The sequence below is a fragment of the Leptonychotes weddellii genome, chromosome 3 (genome assembly GCF_054177405.1).
Source record: "Leptonychotes weddellii isolate Sample4059 chromosome 3, ASM5417740v2, whole genome shotgun sequence".
In the NCBI taxonomy this organism is placed as follows: Eukaryota; Metazoa; Chordata; class Mammalia; order Carnivora; family Phocidae; genus Leptonychotes; species Leptonychotes weddellii.
The window spans coordinates 124,906,675-124,933,060 of record NC_138371.1 but is presented as its reverse complement, the minus strand read 5'-3'; the positions used below and the strand labels follow the sequence as shown (position 1 = coordinate 124,933,060).

Genomic DNA, 26,386 nt, shown 5'->3' with positions numbered 1-26,386 from the left:
GAGTATTCAAACCTTGTGAACCTTTCTGGACTTCCAGATTTACAAACTTGATTTCTTACTTCAAGGCTTTAGATAAATTAGGGTAAGACAAAACAAAACAAAACAAAAACAAATGACAAAAAAAACTTCCTGCAAAAGAATTTGGGATTCTGTTGCTAGGAAAGCTGTACCTCTGATTGCGACCACTGCATTCTCCCAGTCATGGAATGGAAGGTTGCAATGAAATTTTCGTATGCTGGAAAGAGGATGGAAAGTTATTTGTAGACGGGCAGATTTAATTTTTAAAAAATATTTCTAAGCCTGAGCTCTCACATTTCTTATAATACATGAAATCAGGAAGCATGTCTAATGTTAGGCAAATGATTAAGTAAATTGTGGCATACTCATAGAGTAGACTGTTACACAGGCATTAGTTTGAAGCAAAAACATTTAACTTAAATATGTTAAGGCAAAAAGAAAAAGGATACAAACCAGATGTGCATTATGACTTTATGTAATGAAAACACACAATAAAACAAGAACATTGAAAGCTTTTGGGTGAATATGGATATTTTCCCTTCTTTTCTCTATCATCTTCTTTATTTTCCAGATTTTCGAGAGTAAGCTTGTATTTCTTAGCGGATAAGGAGGAGAAAATGATCTAATTTAAAAATAAGTTTATACGCTTATGTCTTCTTGTACCACCTCCTTTTTTTTTAAAGGGAGGAGTGAAGGGCTCTTTGATTATTTTGTCCTTACCCTGTGAGGCTATCCTATTTTACGTAACTCTGCTTCCCACATATTACAAGGGGTTTAAGTTTGTGTGAGGAAGTCCTCGATTTTGCAAGCATTAGCTCATTTATTTTTGTTGCTGAGTTTGTGTACTTTTGCCTTTCAAGAAAAAAGTGATTAATGAAAATGACCGCTTAATGTCTTAGCTTCTTTAGGCAAGATTATTATTGCCATACTTAATTGAAGACCTAATATATTAGTAAACTAACAGTTATGGTACTGTTTGCTGGATTATAACAGCTTTAGTAAAGTAAATCTGTATTATACTATTTTTGCCCCTTGGAGTTGTTAGTTTTTTAAAAAATAGAGCAAGTATTCAAAATGTGTAGTGCTTTCTACTTATTTAATGCTCTGTGTTCCAGAGTGCAAAGTGAGTTTCCATCAAATAAATCATACTTATATATTGATTATATGTTTATTTAGAAGGAGGGAGGAGAGAGAGAGAGAGAGACAGACACCGGAGAGGAGTTACTTTGTTTAATAACCCCTTCAAATTTTTTTTTTTAATTTGACAGAGAGACACAGCAAGGGAACACAAGCAGGGGGAGTGGGGGAGGGAGAGGCAGGTTTCCTGCTGAGCAGGGAGCCCGATGCGGAGCTCGATCCCAGGACCCTGGGACCATGACCTGAGCCGAAGGCAGATGCTTAATGACTGAGCCACCCAGGCGCCCCTAAAACTGTTGTTGTTTACTGAAGGACAATTTTATTCTTTTCCTAATATAGGGTAACTGTTGTAAGAAATATTTTCAAAGTAAGATTCTGTCTTGATTAAGCAGCAAGAATGAGTGGATGCAGCCTTGCTCTTGTTAATATACAGACTTTTTTTGGAAGTGAAAGTTATGATTATTCACTGTTTTAGGATTGGAACAGAGCTTTGAGAACTAAGCTTGACTCATAAGACTCTTCTAGATGGGTCCTGCCAGGGCAGATGCAAGTATAGTGACTCTCAGGGTATAGACAGTCAGTGCTCTCTTGGTGGCAGGATAATCCAAAATGGTAACCCCAAATCATTTTTGCATTTGGAAGCTCCTTTTGTGTAAATATGAATATTTCTGATATTCTGGATATTGAAACCACTTTGGCCAAACAGAGTCATGTTACTTGAAGAGAAACTGGAAAGCCACGAGAAGTCAGAGTTGTGCTCATGCTTTGACCTTTTCTTTATTTCCCGCTCCATGCTGAGGTTAGGTCACTTTATCTCTTCTGTTTTTAAACCAAGTTAAAATAGATTTGATTTCTTTTTCTAAATGTGTTACTTTATAGCCTTTGTCTGATTTACTTTCTTGGATTGATGAAGGAGAGTGGGTGACAATGTTAGAGTTTGCAGCAAGATTTTTCCAGATAATTCTAACATGGGTAATATGGGGAGAGTTCATTGTACCACAAAGGAGTATTGATACATATGGTTAGGTTAAGGGCCATAAACCTAGGTAGATTAATGTTGATTAATAACACTGTGTGTTTTATATGTTTTTATTTAATCTGTGATAATACCCATTTTTCTGTCTTATAATTTAGACTCAGATTGATGGACAACTTTTCTTAATTAAGCACCTTTTGATTCTTCGTGAACAAATTGCTCCATTTCATACTGAATTCACCATTAAGGAAATTTCCCTGGACCTCAAGAAAACTAGAGGTACTTCATTGTTCTGGCTGGCACATTTGGGTGTGTTTAACCTGTCCAAATGTGTCAGCAAAGGTTACAGGTTTATTTTATGTTCATCTGCAATTTTTTTTGCATGCTGTGCTTGCTAAGCATCTTACTTGTTCATACTAAGCTGAGCTGTCAACATCCTAATTACATCTTACTTGCTGTATTTCCTTTATGAAGTGAACTGTTTCTGAGCATTTCAATTTGTAATATAGCATTACTTCTCTTAGACTCTGCCACATGTTACCATAACCAGTTAAAAAATGAAAAATCAGTGTAACAGCTACTTACAGTGTCAGCCAATTGGGGTGATTTTAAACATCGAGTAGAGTTTGTCAGTTCATGAAAATTCAGGAAGCCAGCTGGGTAAAATGGTAAAATGAGAGTATTTATCTAAGAGTGAAAGATTTGGGTTCTGTTCCTGGACCATCATTTCCTGGCTCTTGTGTGATCTTGGATGGGTGTTTTAGCTTTCCTATCCCACGTGAAATGAGCAGAATCAACTTGTCATGATAACTTCACCAGGTTATTGAGATCATTAAGCATAAAAATGTATGTTAAAGTGCTTTGTAAGCTTTAGGTGCTTAAATAAGCCTAATTGATATTATTAAATCAGCTGGTTGTTACGTAAGCATGTGGATAGGGTCTTTGAGTTGTTAATAGACACTGAATCATCTTGTGAAAGATGATTCATCCGTCCTAATGATTTGCCTCTGACTAAATTAATAAGAGATGATTTCTAAAAGATCAAAATAGTTATTTTCTAAGATGTTGATCTTAAGCACTTAAGGATATACTATGAATATCCCTAGTTTCCCTTACTTACAAATTTATCTAAACTTTATCTTTTCTTAACCATTTCCAAGAGAATTAAGCTCTAATGCCTTAAGCCTTTGTTTATAAAATGGAACTTCTCTCTTAAGTATTGGGGGAATTGAGAAAATAGTCACTCAAATTATTTCCTGTACTCTGGTTCAGAGGAACTCCAAATACAGGATTCCCAAGGGTAGCCGGTTGTTAGTTCCCTAGTGGCTGTGCTTGTAAAATAGTAGGCTTGACTTAACTCACCTGAGAACCAAAGTGGTCTCATCATGAGTCATATTAGAACAGTTTACTCTCTCTTTTCCTAATGCTCTCTCCTTTCCACCATAGAGAATACCTTTTGGTTCTGTTGGAATTTGAATAGTGACCCTGTGTGTTACTCATATATTTTGTGATTTATTTTTATTTTTTATTTTTTAAAAGATTTTATTTATTTATCTTAGAGGGTGGGGGAAAAGCAGAGGGGGAGGGAGAGGGACAAGCAGACTCCTTGCTGAGTGTGGAGCCCGAGAATGAGGGGCTCAGTCTTGATCTCAGGACCCAGAGATCACAACCTGAGCTGTAACCAAGAGTCAGATGCTCAACTGACTGTGCCACCCAGGCGCCCCTGTGATTTTTTTTTTTTTTTTAAACAGCAGCCAGATTTCCTCGCTTTTGCCTTTATAGAATGCATAATGTTTTTTAGAGCTTATTCTCATCAGAGGCTTCTATCCCCCAACCAGTCTAGTTAATTTCCTTCTGTCCTTTCAGTGTGAGGTATGGGAGTAGTGCTCTAACCTTGAAGAGTGCCAGGGGCTGATAGTCCTTAACTTTATTTAAGTGATGGGACAAAGTAAGGCTGATCTACTTCATTTTTTTCTAATTCATAATTTGTTGCTGCTTACTTAGTTCTCATATAGATCCACTGAAGTGTGAGAAAATAAAATGCCCTAAAATTTTGGCAAATACTGGTTTAAAGTCTGTTTTCTCTAAAACATTATAAAGCCTATATAATCCTACTGTATGCTGTCACAGACAGTCTTTTAGGTTATCTTGTAGAAAAGACAGCAGAAACAAAGCTTTACTCTCAGTACTGAATCTGGTAGATCTCCTTCAGTAAGATCAGGGTCAAGGCAGTAAGTACCGTTGTGGTACGTGTACTTGCAGAAACCAGGGCTGGAAGCATTTCATGCTTTGCTTCTGCAGTGTGGCAAAGCAAAGAAATGGTCTTTTCTTTTCTTTTTTTTTTTTTTTTTAAAGATTTTATTTATTTATTTGAGAGAGAGAGAGAATGAGAGACAGAGAGCATGAGAGGGAGGAGGGTCAGAGGGAGAAGCAGACTCCCTGCCGAGCAGGGAGCCCGACGCGGGACTCGATCCCGGGACTCCAGGATCATGACCTGAGCCGAAGGCAGTCGCTTAACCAACTGAGCCACCCAGGCGCCCAGAAATGGTCTTTTCTGACTATCACTTAAAAGTACTTGCTCTCTTTACTTTTAAACCTCTAACCTCTCATGACTAACATTATATCTTAATTGCATTTGAACATCAATGAGACCTCAGTTAGTACTTTGCATGGATTCTAGTTAGTCTGGAGGTTAAGGGATAAATATGTCCTTTTGGTGTTTTCTTTCTGGCTGACACATTAGTTTATTCATTCTGCTTCAAATGAATAAGTTTCTGTGCCAGCCAGGATCTTAACAAATGAAGCTGGGTAAGTATCTGATTTTTTTTTTTTCTGAAAAATCTTTTTAGCAGCATAAAAGTAAAGCAGTGAAATTTTAAGGTATCAGTTACCATTTATCTTTTTTTTTTCTGTAAATGGATAACTGAGATTAATAGTCATTTCTCAAGTTTGACTTCTAGAAAATAACTGTGTGTGGGTACTGCAGCCATGGTTGGCCCTAATCTCACCCTCTCCCATTCACGGCGGTGAGTTGGTGGAAATGAAACCACTCTTGCTTTGTGGTAACAGATAACTGGTGTATGTTAACACACTGAAACAGTAACTCGTCTTTTCTTTTAAAACTATACCTGTTCACTGGATGAGTAATTTTGTTTCACAGATGCAGCATTTAAAATCCTGAACCCTATGACTGTTCCAAGATTTTTTAGGCTGAATAGCAACAATGCCTTGATAGAGTTCTTGTTGGAGGTGAGAAGGAGTCTGTTTCATTGGTGGTGGGAGATAAACGGCATTCTTTACATATCTGGTAATTTCTAGGCACATAAAAACAGGAGGAAATTGTCATCTTCTTTTTAAGGGTACGCCTGAGATAAGAGAACATTATCTTGACTCTAAAAAAGATGTAGACCGTCATCTGAAATCGGCCTGTGAGCAGTTTATTCAGCAGCAGACCAAGCTGTTTGTAGAGCAGCTGGAGGAGTTCCTGACAAAGGTATAGACCTTGGTGCATATTTGGTAAAGTAATTTTCAATTCTTCCTTCAATTTCCTTTTGAATTACCCTCTTGTGAAAACTCTGGCAGGAGCTAGTAAATAGTAAGCCCAAATCTTAATGATTCCGTCTAGGAAATCACCGTGTTTCCTATTATGGAAGCTTTCTGGTTTGGACTTTTAGATATGCTTGCACAGTTTTCAGTTTTTAAGAGAAAAAGTGCAAATATTGTCTCCTCACTAACATCCATCCAGGTGGCTAATGCCAGGAATGAAAAAATCAGATCATGGCTATTTTGACTTTCCTGTTTCAGCCTAATTTTTTTTTTTTTAAATACTTAAGTACCGTTACTAAGGACTTTACTTCATAAAAATGTTTAAAAAGTCTTGAAATTTAAAAAAACAGTCTTGAGATGAGCTTTCATTTATTAAGCCTCTACTGCCTGTCTGGACTTGTATTAGAGTATATTATAAAAAGGATAAAAATATGACAGCCTTTTCTCTCAACTTTACTTACCTAAGTCCTAACTGGGGAGACAGGTTGTATCTCTGAAATGACCAGGGGACAGCTACGCAAATTGTCTGTTAGTAATTTTTTGCTGGGGCCATCAATATGCCTGAAGCCTATGATACTTGTTCAAAAGATAGAAGATACTTGTTTTTAAAAATAGTAATAAATACCAAAAAAAGCAAATATAGAAATGTTAAAGTAGTTAAACTACCCTTTTATCATTGGCATATAGTACTTGTTTATGGGGTTTTAGTCCATTCAGACAAGTATTTGGAGTGGGTGTGTGTGTTTTTCTTTCCCTGCCACATAAATTTAAAAGGGGGGAGTGGTGGTAGAAAGGTTTCCTGCTGGGTTTTGATTTTTAAAAAATGGCACAAGTTATCGATACTTTGTAATTTACAGGTAAGTCCATTACAGTTTTTACTGAAATTGTCCTTACAGGAAATCTGTAGATTGTGGTATGTATTTTTGGGAGAGCATCCACATTAGTGCTGGTGGGAAATATTGTAGATGAGTATTCTGCAATAGCAGAGCTGCAGAATGAATCATCTGACATAAGCAAGTTGATTATAATGAAATCTAGGATTAAAGGTTTTTTCTGGAAAAGCACAGTCAAGAAGTCAAGAGAATGAAAATTCACTGATGTAGCTGTCCAAATTGATGGTAGTGTAAGTTTGGTAAATCTGGTATAACTCTATAATTATGCATTTTGGAAGGCTGTGGACACTATGAACATTTTTTAAAAATTAGAGATTTATGTAGAAAACATGTATTCCAGGGCGCCTGGGTGGCTCAGTCGGTTGGGCATCTGCCTTCGGCTCAGGGCATGATTCCAGGGTCCTGGGATCGAGCCCCGCATCAGGCTCCCTGCTCAGCGGGGAGGCCTGCTTCTCCCTCTGCCTCTGCCTGCCTCTCCCCCTGCTTGTGCTCTCTCCCTCTCTGTCAAATAAATAAATAAAATCTTTAAAAAAACAAAAAACAGAACATGTATTCCAAGTCTGAATTATATAGTGGTTCTCCATGGAATGCTACACATCTACAGCGGGGACTCCTGTATAGCTGTTCACGCATCTCTCTCTATACCACTCCTCCCTGAGGGATTGGAGAGGGAAAGACTCTGCCTCTTGACATCATTGAGAAGTCAGTCCTGTCCCCCCTGCTTAGTCTGTGTTGTCTTTGCTCAGATCATTCACTGTTGCCTTGTTTTCTTTTTTCAAACTTGGTCCCTAAGTGCTCTTCAGAGTCCAGTCAAAATATTTAGTAGATAGTACAGCTTAGACGACTGAGCATCCCTTTCACATTATCTTATTCCAAATTCAGTCCCTTCCCCCATCCTGTTGGAGTAGAGTGAGTCACAGACAAAGACGCGCACACATCCACAGGGCATACAGAGTTCACACAGATATATGTGATTGTTTAAGACATTGCTTGTTAGAATTTGTGGACCAAGCCATTTTTCACTTTTTATCTGGTGGATGTTACTAGTATTCTGAATAGCAGAGACAGAATAAATGATTTTAAAACTTTAAAATGATTTTCTTTAAAGGTAAATCTGCAAGTGCAGAATCTTGTGCCTCTTTTATTATAGTTGGCATCTTACAAGGCAGCCCATGATTGTACCTTGATAAATGATTGCAAGAGAAGCGGCATCCATAGGTGCAGAAAGGGAACAGTTTTTCATCTTGGATTTGGATGTAGGCTTGTAGGTCTCAGTATTTTAACATTTGGATATAAGCCTCATCAACAAATGTTCTCAGCTGAGAACAATTTGGGCTCATTTTTAAAATATATGTGGGTTTGCATAATAAAACAAACTGTGTGTGAGTGTAGAGAACATTCTTGGGCTGTCTGAAGACTTGTTTTTGAGCCTAAAGACTCAAAAACAAGTCCCTTTTTACCTGCTGTAAATTGGCCTTTTGGTTATGTAGCTCCTTCCTGGATTCTCCTTGTTGAGATGCCTTGTTTTCATTAATTCTCATTATATCCCTGGCACCTAGAGTAAGTAAAACATCTTCATTTCAAGTTGGAGACACTAAAGTTATACAGAGTGACCCAATATACACAAGACAATCATTTCTACAAACTTAATCTGACTAGTGTAAACATCTTCCCTGATTTTTTGGTACAATTAATGAAGTTTCTTCAGAAAAATAAAATAAATTCTAGAAGAATATATATGCTCTATTGTCCTGTTTCCTGCTCCTTGAAAAATAACCTTTTCTCTAAGTATTTGACCCTAGGGAGTATAATATTGTTCTAAGTGTTGGGGGTAGAAGTTCATACGAAAATAATTTGGATCAAATATCTTCTGTTAAACTCAAAAACTGTTGATACTTTCTTTTCTTTCTTTTTTTAAAGATCTTATTTATTAATTTGACAGAGAGAGCACAAGCAGGGGGAGTGGGAGAGGGAGAAGCAGACTCCCTGCCGAGCAGGAAGCCCAATGCGGGACTTGATCCGTGGACTCTGGGATCATGAGCTGAGCCAAAGGCAGATGCTTAACTGACTGAGCCACCCAGGCACCCGAAAAACTGTTGATACGTCCTATTGTTTTAGAATTTCATTATATTGACCGTTGCTTGAAACAAACCCTGAAGTAGGGGTTGGACTGGTCATGGGTGTGGTAGAAAGAGCATAGAATTTTGACTCAGGAAAGCTGAGCTCTAGCCCCCCTTTGCCACCTCCTGAGTAAAATGGTAGCAAGGTAGATTCTCCAAGCCTTGCTTTTCTAATCTCTGCAGCAGAGATAGCTACTGTATCCCTCTTCCCAACTTAAGGTTATTATGAGGCCCAAAAGAAGATCATACATGTAATAGTACTTTAAATGCTGCAGAAATGTTATAGGAAAATACGACAAATTTGAAGTGTAGGTTTTGCTTTAACAACAAATCTGAATGAAAGCATTTTAAAGGAAGTACATTTCAAGTTTATAACTAAGCTAAAAGTGTTTCCCCCAGTTTATGCTGAAAAACTCAAGACTTGTATTTAGCAATATTCATTTTTTCCCAAGCAATTTACTGAAGTATTGCGAGTTTATTTGGGTTGGGGGTGGGGGAGGAGTGGAGGGAGAGGGAGAGAGAGAATCTCAAGCAGGCTCAGGGCTCTATCTCACAACCCTGACATGACCTGAACAGAAAATCAAGAGTTGGACGCTTAACCAGCTGAGCCACCCAGGTGCCCTACAAATTTATTCTTAATATTCCCTCTGAAGTGTTATTAATTTCCTCAGCAACACTATAAATTTAAATTTTTTCTTGATTGTAGTGCATGTAAGAGAATTTGACCTATAAATTTAATTTTTGTTCTCAAGGACTTTAATGGGAAATCAGGATAGAAAATATGTAAACATTATGAAGTGTACAGCAATGTCATCATGAGACAGTGGGTCTACTATGTTCATCTTGTAGAGTTTTTGAAAAAGATAGGGCTAATTGGGGAAAACTTTTGAAGAAAATGCTCCTTGCAGTTTGACTTAAAGGTAAGTATGTTACATAGAGAGTAAATAGAGATGGATATGTAAGTTTGTCTTTGTTCTTAATATAAAAATAATTAATACAGCCTAAACCTACAGCATATATATCATTATGATATTGGTTAAATTCTGGAACAATCAGTGGAATAATAGGCAACCATTACTAATAAAACATAACTGTTGGACACAGAAAAATGTCCAGAATTTAGGGTTAGGTGGGGAAAAAAGATGTCAGAGCACTGTGTTCCTATTTTTGTAAACGTAGACACATTAGTATGTTTATATATTTATGTTGGAAAAGATTTTGGATAATACATACTAAATGAACATGTTTTTCTTTTAGCATTGCCTAATCTATAATCGTATGAATGATTTGTTTTTAAAAGCTGCATCTCACAATACAAAGTAAAGCTATTGAGAGGGATAGACAATAGGAAAGGGGTGATTTTATACACATGACAGCATGAGCAAAGGCCTAGGGTAGTCCAGGAATGTGAGCTTACTTAACATTGTATTCTGTCTGTGCCCGTCTTCTGCCTAAATATTTTTGTGGCCTTCTTTAATCGGAAAGTGTTGGGTCTCAAATTTTTCTAATGAGACTATCTAGTGAGGCCAAGGTCACAGTTGGGACCTTTGGCACCTAACAATCCATTTAAAAAATGTTTTATGCAGTTTCTGTCCTTCACCTTCCCCAGCTACACCTTAGTTACCAACTACCCCACCATGATTTGCCATCTTGAGAACATCTTAAGAACAGACTTGTCCAAGCAGCCAAATGTACTTTTTTATGTTTGCTTCTCTGTACTGATGGCTGAGGAATGAAAGGGAGATGAATAAAAGATGGGCATCTGAGTCTACCTGTAGCAGTGGTTGGTCAAGTGTGCCTTTTGATGCTGTTTGAAAATCTTGTTTTCATAACATTCTCTCTGCCTGAAATATAATAAAGAAAAGGAATCTCTAGGTATGTAAAGGAGCTTTGTCCTGCTGGGGTGACATTTTTCTAACAGCATACAATAATAATTTAATGTTGACATAACAGTCCACTTAAAAAGGGACCTGTTTTTGTCTCCGTATTTTTCCTAGGTCCTCAGTTTTGTCTTCCTTCTCTAAAATGTTTCAGGCAGAATATCTCAGGACAGGGCGCCTGGGTGGCTCAGTTGGTTAAGCGACTGCCTTCGGCTCAGGTCATGATCCTGGAGTCCCTGGATCGAGTCCCGCATCGGGCTCCCTGCTCGGCAGGGAGTCTGCTTCTCCCTCTGACCCTCCTCCCTCTCATGCTCTCTGTATCTCATTCTCTCTGTCTCAAATAAATAAAATCTTTAAAAAAAAAAAAAAAAAAAAGAATATCTCAGGACATTGGTGGTGTTTTTTTGCAAGACAGCAGATGCCTTGAAATCACAAAAGAAGTTTTGCTAAAATATGTTATTAGTTGGAAGGATTATGAGTTACGACGCATTTTTTTAGGATTGCACATTTGACTATCATTATGTTTTAATAGGTTCAGATGGTGGTGTGTCCTTGGAGAGACGTGAAATGAAAAGAAACGTGTTTCTTTTTGTCTTGTCTAACAGGTTTCAGCATTGAAGACGATGGCCAGTCAGGGAGGACCCAAGTATACTCTTTCACAGCAGCCTTGGGCACAGCCAGGTATTCACATTTTACTATCAGGGATTTCTTTTTTTAGGATGTTGATTAATTTGCATTTATATAGTCTCTGACAGCTTGGAGTTGGTTTCCTACTTCTGTGGTTTGTGTTGATGCAAGATGCAGTTTGGAGCTGACAGGTCTAAATGGGCCAGCACTACTTGCATTTCAGAAAGCATTCCAAGGAAACAAGAATTAAAAAGAAAAAATACAGAGTTAAAAATAAACGGGGCTTAGATGGAAACTTGTTTCTGTACACCTGCTTTTCATTGTATTAGAGCTTTGGTGAAAGTACTGTTTTTGGTAGTCTGCAATTAGGGAGGGAATGCTACTGTTCTCAAGTATTAAATGAAGGATGTTGTTGGTCATTATTTTGTTTCACGTTTTATGTAAGTTACATCCTCAGTTTGTTAACATTTTTAGAGTGTTCAGGAAAATTATAAAAATTGTGGTGTAAGTGGGGAGTTGGCAGACATGCTTGAGATATTCCCAGTTTTACTCTTTCTTAAATATAAATTTTTTTGTGCCAGAGGGTTTTTTTCTTTTTTTTATCTTTAGCATTAGACCTCGGACATTTAGAATCACAACTTTGTGGGTTACTTTTGGTTCATTTTATGGCATTTTAAGTTGCCATTAAGCCAGAATAAATCATTTTGGAGGATTAGTATTTCTGGCTGGTCCCTGGCCCACATCAGGAAAGAGATCTTTTGGAACCTAAAAGGGCAAAATGGTAAAAGAATCATGTTTTAATTATGGAGAAGCTGTATCCAAGTTACAGCTTTGGGCAGCTTTTAGCTGAAAGTGAGATCCAAATTCACCTTTAGCATCCATAAAAAATTGACTGTCTACTAGCACCTAATCTAACGTTAGGTTTTTAATAAGATTGGTTTTCCATATTGAAAGAATGATATATTTGTCAGGTATTTTTTCTTTTGGGGAAAAGAATTGAGGGCATTCTAAAAATTTTCAGTTACTCTTAATAATGGCTCAGGTTAATTTGAAGTTGAACTAGAACTGAGAAGCTAAAAGAGTAGCTGTGCATCTCATAGGATTTGTAAGTGTACAGAATTATCAGTTGTATTTGAATGGAAGATAGGATTTTATTTCAAAAATTTGTCATATGAACTTTGATGATACCAGTATAAGTTTGCATTGATTTGCTTTATTGCATATGAACTTTTTGACTGCTTTCGGTCTTTTGTTTACCTGTGTTGGAGACAGTAAATATTTTACTGTCTTCATTATTTTAAACCTTTGTATCATGTGAGATTGAAATCTTCATCATCTTACCAAAGGACAGAGATCATACTTGATGCAGTAGTACATTCTGTCAGAAGACAGAAAATCAGTTTCTTTTATTGATCACACTGGAAATTCTTTTTAAAATTTATTTAATTTATTTATTTTTAGAGAGAGAGCATGAAAGCGTGGGGGTGGGGAGGGGCCGGAGGAGAGGGAGAGAGAGCATCTTGAGCAGGCTCCACACAGAGCCCGATGCAGGGCTTGATCTCAGGGCCCCGAGTCACCCAGGTGCCACAGCGCTGGAAATTCTAATCACAATTGGCTGTGGTGGTAGCCGCCTGTTCTGACCCCTCACAGTCAGGAGCAGTCTTGTCACTCCATAACTCAGCACAATTCTAGAAGGAATTCTGACCACCTGTGGATTAATTGGGACTTTGGGTCAAGGTTTCAGTGTTTTATAGGGCTTATTTAGAAATAGAAGCTGATTTTATTTTGAATGTTTATGTAAATGAAACTCTTGGGTGCAATAAATCTTTCTTAAAATAGGTAGAAACCAATAAAAAGGCATAGGCGTATTTAATACAACTAAGCCCAGGGGCTTGATGCATAATTAACGTATTTTTCTTTCCTCTTTGGAAAGATCCTCTTTCACTCAAAACAGGCTGTCATTTTCTCAAGTGGAATCTGAGTGGAGCTTGCAGTGTTAGGTGTGCTGTGCTCTGCAGCATTAGTAAAGCAGGAGTGGATGAAAGGAAGCGGACAACAGGACAGATTGCAGTGGGGCTTGCTGCTTTGTCATTAACCCATTCTCTGTCTTTTAAGGGAGGAGGTCTTGGCAGATAGAGCAGTGGCACTCCAGTTCACTTAGCTGTTGTATCTTCTGTCCCATGTAGCTGCGCAGAGCTGTGGAGTTGCTTTTTCTTCATCTGTAGTACAAGAAGCCTACACTGAAATGTCGGGGATGTTTGGGCCTTTGGCTGGGAGCATCAAGAACAATCTAGGGGGCGCCTGGGTGGCTCAGTTGGTTGAGCGACTGCCTTCGGCTCAGGTCATGATCCTGGAGTCCCTGGATCGAGTCCCGCATCGGGCTCCCTGCTCGGCAAGGAGCCTGCTTCTCCCTCTAACCCTCCCCCCTCTCATGTACTCTCTCTCTCTCTCTCTCATTCTCGCTCTCTCAAATAAATAAATAAATCTTTAAAAAAAAAAAAAAAGAACAATCTAGGGACTTGTCTAGGGCCCTAGAAACCCAAGGTGACTGGTTCATGCAGTCTTGATTAGGTTCCTGGGGATCATTTCATGATAAACTCAGAGGAGATTGAGTTGTAAATTAGGGTGCCAATTTGTTAATTTACTCTGAGAAATATACCTTTATAAAGAGCCCTCAGAGGGCTCTGTTCACTAGGCTTCACACCCACCATTTGGTTATCAAGGGCTCTGAAAACTGACTTAGGGATTCTTGAAGTGTGTTGGTGAGGATAGAACCAGAGCCCATGGAATTAAGTGCCCTAAAGGAGCTTTCATCTATTTTATAAAAAATAAGCAATTCCTGGATTGTTTTCTTCTTGAGAGCGTTGATACTTTCTTACCCTGCTCTACCACAACCCTTCTCAATTTAAAGAAAAATGTTTTTAATATATAGTACAAAATTTGGGCTGTGACAAAGTATAAAATGAAAAGTAATTCTATTTTTCATCTCCAAACCAGTCCTCTCAAAGGTAGCAACTATTAATAGTCTCTCTCCCCCAATTGTTATATATGTACTAGCATATGTGGACTTTAAAAATACTGTACAAATAAGATTATACAATATTCCTTGCCTTCTTTCTTTTTTTTTTTTTAAACTTATTCTGTGTCTTGGAGCCCTCTCTGTACTGGCGTATCCAGCTCTGTGCATTCTCTTCAGTGATGCATGGAATGCGTCACTCTAGCATAATTTCTTTAATGATTCTGTTAATAGTTAAAAGTATTTTTAGGTTTTTTCCCTCATCCAGTCTTTAATAAATGTCCCTGTATATGCGTATCTTGGTATTTTATTAGTATATCCATCAGGTAAATTTCTAGCAGTGGCGGTGTTAAGTGATAGAGTATATGTGTATTTTCAGTTTTGCTAGACATTGCCCAGTTTACGCTCCCCACGGCAGTGGATGAGAAGGCCTGTTTCTGCACACCCTTACCAAATGTGGATATTCACAGTCTTAGTAACTTTTACCAATCTGAAAATATCTCAGTTGTTTTAATATACATTTCTTAAATTATGAGTGAAGTTGAATGTCTTTGAAATTATTAATCAGTTTTTTTCTTCATACCTTTCTAGGTAGTTTCTCTCTTTTAAATGACCTCATAAAGATTACTACTCTTCTTTTCCATTTGTACTTCTTTTCAGACACTACACTTAGGCTACGTAATTGTTTCAGTTACAGTTTTCTGGAATTCTGTAGCCTTTCTGATAATACAGTATAAGATTATAACAGATGGGGGCACCTGGGTGGCTCAGTCAGTTGAGTGTCTGATCTTGGTTTCCCCTAGGTCATGATCTTAGCTCAGGTCATGATCTCAGGGTCCTGGGATAGAGCCCTGTGTTGGACTTCATACTCAGGTGCAGAGTCTGCTTGTCCTTCTCCTTCCCCTTCTGTTCTTCCCCTCACGCGCGCGCTCTCTCTCTCTCAAATAAATAAAATCTTAAAAAAAAAGAAGAATGTAACAGATGGATTTTTAGTTACTGTTAAATATGTGTGGATGTTTTGAGAATGATTTCACAAGCCAAGAGAGCATCTCTTGCTGTGAGTCACTTCTGTAAATGAGTAAGCTCATTCATAATGAAGTAATTCTTACTAGTGTCTCTCTGCAAATAATTTTTTATTTTATCTTAACTATCTCTGAATTCCAAAGGCACCATAGTATAGCCCCTATGAATGTCCTGAAGAGTGTTGGAGGAGTTCTTTTACTGCCTTTGCCTTTGGGAGTAGAATTTTGTATGTAGTAGATAATGAATGTTTATAGGGCTTGTGATTAAACTTGGTAAACAGGAAAAGTGAAAGAAAATTTTGGGGGAAATGGAGTCCTTTCTTCTGCCGTTTTTTTCTCTCCATTTATTCCCCTCTGAATAAAAATGGAAGTGTTTCTTCTCTTTTTCTTTGTAACACTAATGAGGTTAATTCTTTCCAGCAAAGGTCAGTGACCTTGTAGCAAGTGCCTACAAGACAATAAAAGCGAAGCTGCCTCTGACATTGAGAAGCATGTCATTGTACCTATCCAATAAAGACACAGAGTTCATCTTGTTTAAACCTGTTAGGGTGAGTATCGTGATATGTTATTTGAATGTTGTCCAGTCTCTTCAGGTTTTCTTGCCTTGTCTACCATTTTCCTCTTCCTGTAGACATTTAAAAGTGTAGGTATACTGTTCTAGTAAAGTTGATTAATAATCACTGTAATTCTTGGGAGGCTTACAAAACCAGCACCGGCCTGATTATATCCACCCCTGCCTTTGTCTTAAGTTCTTTATGTTACCTTTGGCAGCAAGGTAATTTTGACCTTAAAGTACAAATTAGTAAATAAATAAGTCATCAGATCCTAACATTGAATGTGGCCCAATACTTGAGAAAGTGGCATTTCAGGAATTATGCTTCATTTTCCTGGTGAGTAGTGGAAATAAATGGCTTGCAGTGGCTGCCAAGGGATTAAATGTCAGAGCAAATTTAGTGCTCATAACTTCCAGCTCTTGTTGAGCTCACATCTTTACCAAAGGCATTGGTTGATTTTTAAAGTAGTTTTATGTGTCTGGGAACTTTATTATCTTTTGTGTAAGAAATTGCTCCTGAAGGCCTTACTATTCTCTGGGGGGATGGGGCTTACTAGAGTTTAGCTTTTCCAGGAAGTATTATCTGATAAGGCTTAGTTGGATTGTACTAGCATGTGAATTATTAAGTGTAAATTATATGTCTTTGGTAATCCAGTGAAAGATACATTTCCTCCACTTGTTTGGCAAACATCATTAAGATTTAACATTCTGAGAGAGAGAGAGAGGCAAACCAAGAAACAGACTCTTAACTATAGAGAATAAACTGATGGTTATCAGAGGGGCAGTGGGTGGGGGATGGGTGAGATTGGTGATGGGATTAAGGAGTGCACTTTTTGTGTTGAGCACAGGGTCATGTATGGAAGTACTAAATAACTATACTGTACACCTGAAACTAATATAACACTGTATGTTAACTAACTGGAATTTAAATGAAAACTTAAAAAAAGATTTAACAATCTTAATGTTTCATGTTTAAGATGACCACATATGTTTCTAGTGACTCATTTAATGGGATTGCCTCTTCTTCTTTCTAAGAATAATATTCAGCAAGTCTTCCAGAAGTTCCATGTTTTGTTAAAGGAAGAGTTTAGCCCTGAAGATGTCCAGATCATTGCTTGTCCTTCTATGGAACAGGTAATCCATCATCTGAAGATCCTTGTACTTTTATTCCTCTTCGTTATTTTACTTGAGTAGGTAATGTCTTTGAGTAACCATGTTTTTAATTTTAATTTTAAAAATTGTACATAATTTTATTCTGATGAGCAATAATTCAAACTTTGAATTGCTGTCTCAAATTTTTAGAGATGACTTTATAATTTTTAATTGCTTTTTTAAATCCTTTCTGATATTGAAAATTGCTGTGTTTAACATGAATGAACTATTTGTGAAAAGTTCAAGTAATGGTGTTTATGATGCTGAGTAATTTTACTTGCGGTATGCATGATAAGAGGCCCACATTTCACATGAAAAAAAGTTACTTTAGGGATTTGATATTACAAGTGTTTCTGTTTTCTCTCTTCTTCCTAAGTTTGAAAAACTAAATACAGAGCTAGGTCTGTATTTATCATTCATGTATTCAGTTCAGCCAGCAAGTTTTTATTGAGCACATATTATGTATTAGGAGTAGGCTGGTGCTATGGTGGGTATTTTGTTTCTGGTTTTAAGTTTGGTATAGCTTAGGAGTTTTATATATGTAAGGACTGGAGGGTGTGGGAGAGAGTAGTAAGGTATGGGAGCCTGATCAGAGAGGGTGGAGAGTTGGGGAAGGGACTGGAGGCATTGAGTATGGGTGAGTCTTTTGGGAGTTTTACCACATTGGGAGAGAAAAGGTGTAGCTGGAAGGGAAATGGGGTCCTTTTTTTTTTTTTTTTATTGAGATAGAACTCATATGCCATAAAATTCACCCTTTTAAAGTGGACAGTTCATTGGTTTTTAGTATGTTCACTAAGTTGTGCAACATCACCACCATCTAATTCCAGAACATTTTCATGTCCCCCCAAAAGAAACCTCATAGCCATTAGCAGATTCCCCATTCCTCCATCTTCTGTAATTTACCTTTTGTCTCTATGGATTTGTCCATTCTGGATATTTCATTAAATGGAATAATACAGGGGCACCTGGGTGGCTCAGTCAGTTAAGTGTCTGCCTTCAGCTCAGCTCATGATCCCAGGGTCCTGGGATCGAGCCCCGCATAGGGCTCTCTGCTCTGTGGGAAGCCTACTTCTCTCTCTCCCACTTCCTGCTCTCTCTGTCAAATAAATAAAATCTTTTTTTTTTTTTCTTTTTGAATTCGTATTTTCATTTCTTTTTTTAATTTTATTTTATTATGTTATGTTAATCACCATACATTACATCATTAGTTTTTGATGTAGTGTTCCATGATTCATTGTTTGCGTATAACACCCAGTGCTCCATTCAGTACTCAAATAAATAAAATCTTTAAAAAAATAAAATAAAATAAATGGAATCATACAATACATGGCATTTTATGACTGGCTTCTTTCTCTTATCAGAATGTTTTTAAGGCTCTTCCATGTTGTAGCATGTATCAGAACTTTATTCTTTTTTATGGCTTTATATATTCCTTTGTATGGATAGATGGGTCATATATATATATTTTTTAAATGAGTTCATTTTCTTTCTTTTTTTTTTTTTTAAAGATTTTATTTATTCATTTGAGACAGAGAGATACAGAGAGAGAGAGAGCATGAGCAGGGGAGAGGCAGAGGGCGAGGGAGAAGCAGGCTCCCCACCAAGCCAGGAGCCAGGAGCCAGGAGCCAGGAGCCAGACATGGGGCTTGATCCCAGAACGCTGGGATCATGACCTGAGCCGAAGGCAGATGCTTAACAATCTGAACCACCCAAGTGCCCCTAGATGGGTCCATATTTTAAAAAGATGTGTCTGTGGTTCCAGGATTGTAGTTAAAATACTTTTTTTTTTTATAAGTCACTTGAAGTAATTATATTCTATGTGATTATACCACTAACTTGATAATATAGTTAGGTTTGTTTCAATGTTTAGAAATTTTTTTTCCCCATCATTTTGATTTAATTTCGTTTTTTTATTATATAAAGTATTAACCTGGTTCTCAAGTCAGAATTCTAGAACAAGGTAGAATTGGAGGTGTCTTGCTTCCCTTTCAGTCCCCTCCAGCCTTTTCCTTCCTTTGTCCTATAAATAACTTACTTTTATTTGTTATTGGGTTATCTTTCCTTTTTTTTTTTTCCCTTTAAAGATAGAGGAAAATGCATGTTTTTATATTCATGAAGAGGATCCAGAGAGAGGGAAAAATTGATGCTGGAAAGATGTCCTGGAGTAGCAAAGGGGGGATGGAATCTCAGGAACAGTTGGAGGGTGGAGCCTTCATTAGGTGCATGGGGGTGGGGGTGCTCAGTCGCAAAAGGAAAGAAAGCCCAGTGTTTGGGCACACATGTGGGGAGGCGGTGGACACGATAGGACGATGGAAGCTCTCATCTGATTGCTTCATGCTTGTGAGTGAAACAGGAAGACGGTTAGCACTAAAAGGGAGGGGGCACTAAAGATTTGGGGAGCAAGGCTCAGTTGAGTTCAGTGGTTATTAATCCAAGAGAGCATGGTTGTCTATTTTTTCTCCAGTTATATATAGTCAGTTGCAAGAGTGTAGATGTGGAGTAGCCAGGTGAGCTTGCCAAGAACATGCAGGGTTCCTGGGCTCCTGCTGGACTCCTGCTAGCAAGATACATGTTTTAGTGTGTGTGTGTGTATGTTTGTAACTTAAAATTTGACAGTAATCACTCACATTATGTACAACTGAAATTGCTTTGCTCTGCCTCTCTTCCCTATTCATTTGATGAACCACTGCATTGTTCTCATGATGTACCAGTGGGTTGCAACCTAGTTTGAAAAACACTGATTGAGACCATCATTCTGTGCAACTTGGTGTTGTCTGTTTCATCATGATTAGACTGAGGTTTTGTATTTTTGGCAGGAAAAACACAGAGGTGATGGTGTGTTCCTTTCCCTGGGAGTACAAATTTATAGAAGAGTGTAGGGGGCCATTATTATTTTGATTACCAAAACAGTTCGTACTGTGTAGAAGGGTTCACTGCCAGGTTCATTTAACTGCATGTCTTCTAGGGCTCGGGTGCCAGATTGGCCGTGTGGAGACTGCAGTTCCCTTCCCTGTCCCATGGTGGGTTTCTCCGCTTCTCCTGGGGGCTGGCTCTGTGTCCTGCCCTCCTCTACAGAGTGGGCAGGGTGCTCTAGGGCTCAGTCAGAGTTAGCGTGTGAGCTGAAATTCACTCCTCACGCCTGTTCTTTTGCCTTTAAAGTGGTCATTCAAGGAATTCATCTTACACACAGTTCTTCCCACAACACACTCTGCACAGAGAAGGGTGAAATTGATGATTTAGATCTATTTCTATCCCTTGTCAGGGTTGGTATGTAGGGTTTTTTTTCCCCCTCCTGTCATTTTCATTGGATTCTAAATAAGTTGAGGGCCTCGATTCAGTGATAGAGCGTGACCCCCTCCCAGACCTGCCACAAAGCCCGCCGCCCAGCGGCCGCTTCGCGAATCACACCAGCATTGCAGGTCCAGCTGTGTCCATTTGGCTTCTTAAAAATCCTAGACTTTTTCTGTCATTCTGTGTTTGAGGATTGGTATTCCACTGCAGAACTAACATAGCCTTTCACTTTGCTTTTCAGCTGAACCTCCTACTGTCCGCTTCTAAATAACCAGGCCGGCCGGGCTGTGCACGTCAGTGTCTGTGCGGTCCGAGCGGGCTGGGAAGTCTGGCAGCCTGAAGGACGCCGAGGAACCGGATGTGGGGGTGTCCCCGAGAACCACACAGGCGTGCTGCTCAGTGCTGACTGCAGAATGAAATACAAGCCAAGTGTTTGGAAGATTGGTGTTTCCCTTTTAAAAACATCAAAATGCCAAAGATTAATCTGGGAGCGTGAGAACTGCCTTCTTGAAAAGGTCATGAGAAATGTGAGTTTTTTAGAGGTAGCTATGGTGGGCACACAGGGAAATGGTTCTTAGCAAAAGATGTGCAATTTGAAACTAGGTTACAATAAGTAGTGTGAAGAAGAACTTTACAGAAGGACTGTTAATTAGAAAGCTTCTACGAGGAGGGTTTGTTAAAGCGTGAAACACTGCAACACTTTGAGCCACAGAGATTCCACGGCGGCTCTTTTTTGCTTCCAGAAATCTTATTTCTGCACTCTATTTAATGTAATGTTTCTCCTATCACTTTGAAGTTTTGTTTGGAGTAGATTGGGTGCATCTGAGAACAGATTCTGCTTTCCTGGGAATTTGGGGTGTTCTCTTTCTGTGTGTTTGATGTGAGGTAGTTTCAAGGTGCAAGAAGCCTGTGTAAGGTCCCAGCGTCTGTACTCCTTGAATTGCTTAGGTGCAGAACATTCAAACACAGGGGCTGGAGCCTCCTCATAATAGATGTGTGCAGTATCTTTGATGAGAATCTTCATGGTACAGTAGTCCGTGTTTGTGAATGGGAAGCACCAATTAAGATGTCTTAAATCTGGCCCGTAAGGGAGAGGAGGCAGCCTGCTCAATAGTGTATCTCACGCAGGAAGGTTAGGGTTACCAGCTTTCTGTGCACTGCCTTCGGTTTTAGTAGTTCTTTGAACAGTGGACACTTTCATGTCCCGTATATTCGTTCATTGGCTGTGCTGTGTACCAATGTCGTGGGGCTCTAGCCCTGTCACGGCAGGATACATTTAACTAACAAAGACGAGGAGGATGAAGATGGCCCACCCCTTAAAATCTACCATATTGTATCAGGGAATCATCAGATAAATTATGCACATCTATGAGTTTGCCCACAAAAAACTATCTCCTGAGTGGATTGGTTTCGCCTCACATAAGCTGCTTTTTGGTTCAGAAGGAATTTTGAGTTACGCAAACACTATCCAGAGATGGAACACTGAAGAGGGTTCTGGAATGTAGCCAGCGGACCTCATTCTACAGGACTTGTCCCCTTGCAGCAGCCTCTTGCAGTGTGTAGATAGGTTGTATATCCTGATGTCTGTCACTTTAAACAGGTCACTTGTTTCTCAACTCCATTTAAATTGGTGATGAATGTGGCTTGAGAGAGCTTAATAGTCTATTTTGGGAAGGTAGAAGGGAAAGAGGGTCCATATTCATTCTTTGACATGAAATGAATGAATCAGGAGGATTGTATTTACTTCCACTTACTATTTTAAATACATAAACTGTTTAATGAAATAAACTGTAAAATATCCTGTTTTCTGTATTATATGTACATTTGATTTTTTTAATAGCCTTTCCAAAGAAATGAGGGCATGATTATTGTATAGTACTGTGACTGATTTAATTGGATGTACAGAGCAGGCTGCATTCTTAAGGATAAAAATATTTGATGGCACTCATCCCTGTGTTTTGAATCTTTTCTTTCTGAAACACTCAAGCATCTTACAAAGTGCTGAGTAGGTGATAGTGATCCAACTTGTTGGCTAAATGAATATTTGTTTAAAATCTGTACAGTTTCAAGTGTTTACTTATACAAAACATGTACATACTTTCAAATAATTTAAAATGCTTTATATTATTTGGCTAGAAATTGCTGTTTTTAATAAATGTGAATTTTTTAAAAAATAAAGATTTTTGCTTCCTACTTTGTCCTCACGTGTCTGTTGTGTGTATGGATTCTTTTTAAAAAATAATTTTTTAATTGAAATTTTTATTGAGCTAGCTTGTGATTCACATGCGGTTGTAAGAATACAGGGAGACCCTCTGTACCTTTCCTCCAATTTCTCCCAGTGGTGACATCCTGTGAAAGTAGAATACATTATCACAAGCAGAATATGGACATTGGTACACTCCACCAGTCTGTTCACTTGTACCGTGTGGATTTTTTGGTAAGATAATTATTGTGGGAAGACATTTTTGAAGCCTCTTTTTTTTTTTTTTTAAAGATTTTATTTATTTATTTGAGAGAGAGAATGAGAGAGAGCACATGAGAGGGGGGAGGGTCAGAGGGAGAAGCAGACTCCCCGCCGAGCAGGGAGCCCGACGCGGGACTCGATCCAGGGACTCCAGGATCGTGACCTGAGCCGAAGGCAGTCGCTTAACCAACTGAGCCACCCAGGCGCCCTTTTTGAAGCCTCTTAATGCTTCGTTAGTTGAAAGGTAATTTAATTTTTCTTTGTTTGCAAAACTGCCAATTTCCTGAGTACTGTCAGCACAGAGTTGTGTTGAAATTTAATGTTACGGAAGTAGCAATAAAAACGACTTTGTATTTTCACCCTGGTTTAACAATCCCCTATCTTTAAATTTTCTTCTGCTATTACCTTGCAAGAAAGAATAGTCAACCTTCGTTTTTAAAAGGGGGCCGTTTGGTAGAGAAACCTCAGTGCATTGGTAAGAGAATGTTGCTTCTCAGCAAGGAGGAACTTCATTGCTTCCTCTCTGGAGCACTTCTCTCCCCGAGGCCGCTCGTCCCCCAGCTTGTCCGTCCTCTGATGGCCCGTGGGGCCCCCGCGCATCTGTGCGTCTGGCCTCGGCTCCTCACTGCTCACCCTCCGCATCGGTCCGGGTCCGTGAGTGCACGTGCCAGGCTTCGTCACTGTCTCGCTTGGGCAGGAAAGGGCTTTGTCACCGGGGTGGGGGTGGGGGGACAGACCAGAGGCTAGAGAAACAGAGGGATAAGCGCAGGAAGTATCACCGATGTAGATATTTCTTGAACGCAGAAGGCGTTGGTGCGGACTCTGCTGTGGCAGGTCCTGGACTGAGCGTCACCACAACCGCGTTCATCTCGGGCAGGCTCGGGAGGACGGTCTCTGCGCTAGTTACCGATTTACGGCCTCGCAGCTCCAAATCCACCTTTTTGGGCCCTCCTTGGAGACTCTGGAGCTGGACCCAGAGGACATTTCTCCTTTGCCAGCGGGTGCAGACTTAGGCTGTGTAGGGTGCTGGAGGTACACTGCACGGCACAGGGGAAAGGGGCCTCCTGTTGCTGGTGTGTCTCTTTTTCCTTCTACATGGCCGCTGTGGCAGCGTGGGGGGCTCTGCAGTGAGTTCTCCTGCCATCCAAGTAGGAAGTTGGCGGCTCCCCAGCACTCCAATGAAATCCCGCCCCCAGTCAGCGGGCCACGGTTCCATCCTTGGCCTTGGTGCTGGTGGGGGCTCTTGGAGGTTCTTCGTTCCCTCCTGGGCACTCCCAGCCCGCGCCCTCACCCCCACTCTTCACTCCGCGACCCTTCCCTCTCACCCAGGGGGCTCTGCTGTGCTGTGCTCCTCCACAAAGCCACAGTTGCTTTGTTTTGCTACGGCTCGCTTCTCTGAGCCCCAGCCTAATCTCCCCAGGGGCACCTTGAGCACATGGCGGAAGCTCAGTGTGTATTTGTTGCATGGCCTAATTAGTTACTGAATGCATTAGTGATTTTGTGGGCACTGCACGAGGCTCCATTTGCCTTGGGGCAGTCACCAATTGTTACCCGTCAGGGAACCCTTGTGTGTAACTGAACAGGTTGGTATTCATAAACAGCCCAACTTCGTTCGTTTTCATTTCCAGGAGAAGCACCTTTTCCTGCCAAGTCATTGAAGATAGAATGGTGGTCAGTCAGAATTTGTCCCCTCAGGAAGGTGAGGACCTGGGAAGGGCCCAGGACGGGAGGCAGAGAGTGTTACAGGTTGAATTACGTGCCCCCACCCCCCACATTCCTGTGTTGGCGTCCTAACCCCCAGGGCCTGGAAGTGTGACCTTATTTGGAAATCGGTTGTTGCTGATGTAGTCAAGATGAGGCCATACCCCCTCCAATGTGACTGGTGTCCATATAAAAAGGGGGACTGTGACTCAGAGACACACACGCAGGGAGAAGGCCTGGCGAGGTCTGCCTCAAGCCCAGGACCCACCAGAAGCGGCCAGGGCCCGGAACACACTCTCCCCTCGCGCCTCCAGAGGAAGCCCTGGATCTCGGACCTCCAGGCTCCGGAAGCCTGACAGTAAGTTTCTGCTGTGGACGGCACCCGGTGTGGGGCCTCCAGCAAACGTACGAAGTGGGGGGGATCTAGATTTGTGCAGTTCCTGGCCATCTGGTTGGCGGCTTTATTTCCTTCCTGGTCTGTGAGGTGATCGGCTTTCCCTTGTGAGAACAGTCCCTGATTCCTGTGTGATTCTGTCCAGTCTCTGGAGACCCTGGCACAGAGCCGCGGGTCCCAGGGGACCTGGAACCCCGTGCCTCTATGTGAAATCTCTGGGCCTTTAAATGTCGGCAACAAAAGATTTTCAAACGGGGCTGACCAAACAGAACACCTCTGCGCAGCCGCCTGTTGACAGGCTCTGCGTGAGTGGAAGAACGATTTCGGGTCCGTGCAAGGAGGACTCCCCGGGAGGGGAGCGGGCTGATGGTCTGAGAGTCCGCTCAGGAAGCTCGGCGCGCAGTGCTTTATCGACGCTACTTTAACTCCCAGTGTGTAACCCTGGGAGGCGAGCTCCAGGATGGCCCTCCTGTGCGGGGGGAGCACACGGGCTCACCACGGTGCCCGAGTTTGCGCAGTGAGCACGCCGTGGTGCCAGGACCCCGAGTCAGGGCTGGCTGGTCCTTCAGTCCTGGAGGAGACATGAGCGCTGGCTCTGAGCCAGCCGCGAGCTTGGGGGGAACTTGTTTGTTGCTGGGACCAACCTGGAAGCTTCTGCTTCTCGTGGCGGGTAAGAAGAAAGGGCTTCTAGGCCCTCGGCCCGAGTGCGGACCAAACAGGGCCTACTGAGACTCTGACGTGGGCTTGGGAGGGGGAGGCTGCTCCGGCGGTCGTCTGTGTCATTTAGGGCTCATTGCCTTGCGCCACAGGGACTGTTGTTCTAGCTGAGGGTACCGTCGGCCAGCAATGTGGCAAATACTGGGCGTGACCACATCCGCCCCCCACTGCCCACCTCTGCCCACCTCCAGTGCTGCCTCAGCTGCTGGGCTGTCATGGCTCGGGGCCATGATGACGTCGGTGAAAGCTGCTGGCAGGCCCTGTGAGATCAGCAAGGGGGCAGGGCCGCGAAGGGGGTCTCTGGTGTCATTGTCGTGGCAGGGAATGGCCAGTTGCCAGGCTGGCTGGGAGGAAGGGGCTTCCTATCCTGGCTTGGTTTAGGCTGCAGTGGAGGTCATCCCGGAAAGTGGCCGTGTCCCGGGATGTAGAAGAGGCACACTGTAGGGGGCTGCCCACCTCCTGAGTCCCCCTTTTCTAGAAACTCCCACCCATCCCTGTGCACGGGCATCAAGACATAACCCCACCCTCCCTACCACGTGGGGCTGGACCAAGAGTGGCCTCCTGATCAGGGACCTCTGGGGGCTTTTGAGAGAGATCGGGAGGCAGAGCCCCGTGAAGTGAGGCGCATAGACAACATGTCTTCAGGACAAGAAGACTGTCACAGAGATGAGGACGGAAGTCCTCTGGCTTCTGGGGGCTCCCCATGCTCTGATCCTTTTCTCAGACCCACTGCACCTTCCGTCCAGATGACTCATTCCCATTTTGCTTTACCTACTTGAATGAGTGACTGTTACCAGTGAGCAGAAGTGTCCCAGCTAGTGGAGGGGGTTTGAATGTGTGTCCCTTCAGGCTCCTGACTAGCTCCTGGGTTAGGGGACC

The 26,386-nt window shown here is 40.9% G+C and overlaps 1 protein-coding gene across 2 annotated transcripts in view; it reads left to right on the top strand.

Annotated features, from left to right (window-relative positions):
• The window catches only part of COG3 (component of oligomeric golgi complex 3), a 77,606-nt gene extending 55,182 nt beyond the window's left edge, over positions 1-22,424 (top strand). For both annotated transcript variants that reach the window (XM_081814944.1, XM_081814943.1), the window contains 7 exons: positions 2,290-2,410; positions 5,292-5,380; positions 5,490-5,624; positions 11,176-11,251; positions 15,656-15,783; positions 16,824-16,922; positions 20,473-22,424. In XM_081814944.1, coding sequence (XP_081671070.1) covers positions 2,290-2,410; positions 5,292-5,380; positions 5,490-5,624; positions 11,176-11,251; positions 15,656-15,783; positions 16,824-16,922; positions 20,473-20,502 — 678 coding nt within the window. In that variant the 3' untranslated portion in view covers positions 20,503-22,424. The remainder of the gene's footprint in view (positions 1-2,289; positions 2,411-5,291; positions 5,381-5,489; positions 5,625-11,175; positions 11,252-15,655; positions 15,784-16,823; positions 16,923-20,472) is intronic.
• The last annotated feature ends 3,962 nt before the right edge of the window (positions 22,425-26,386 follow it).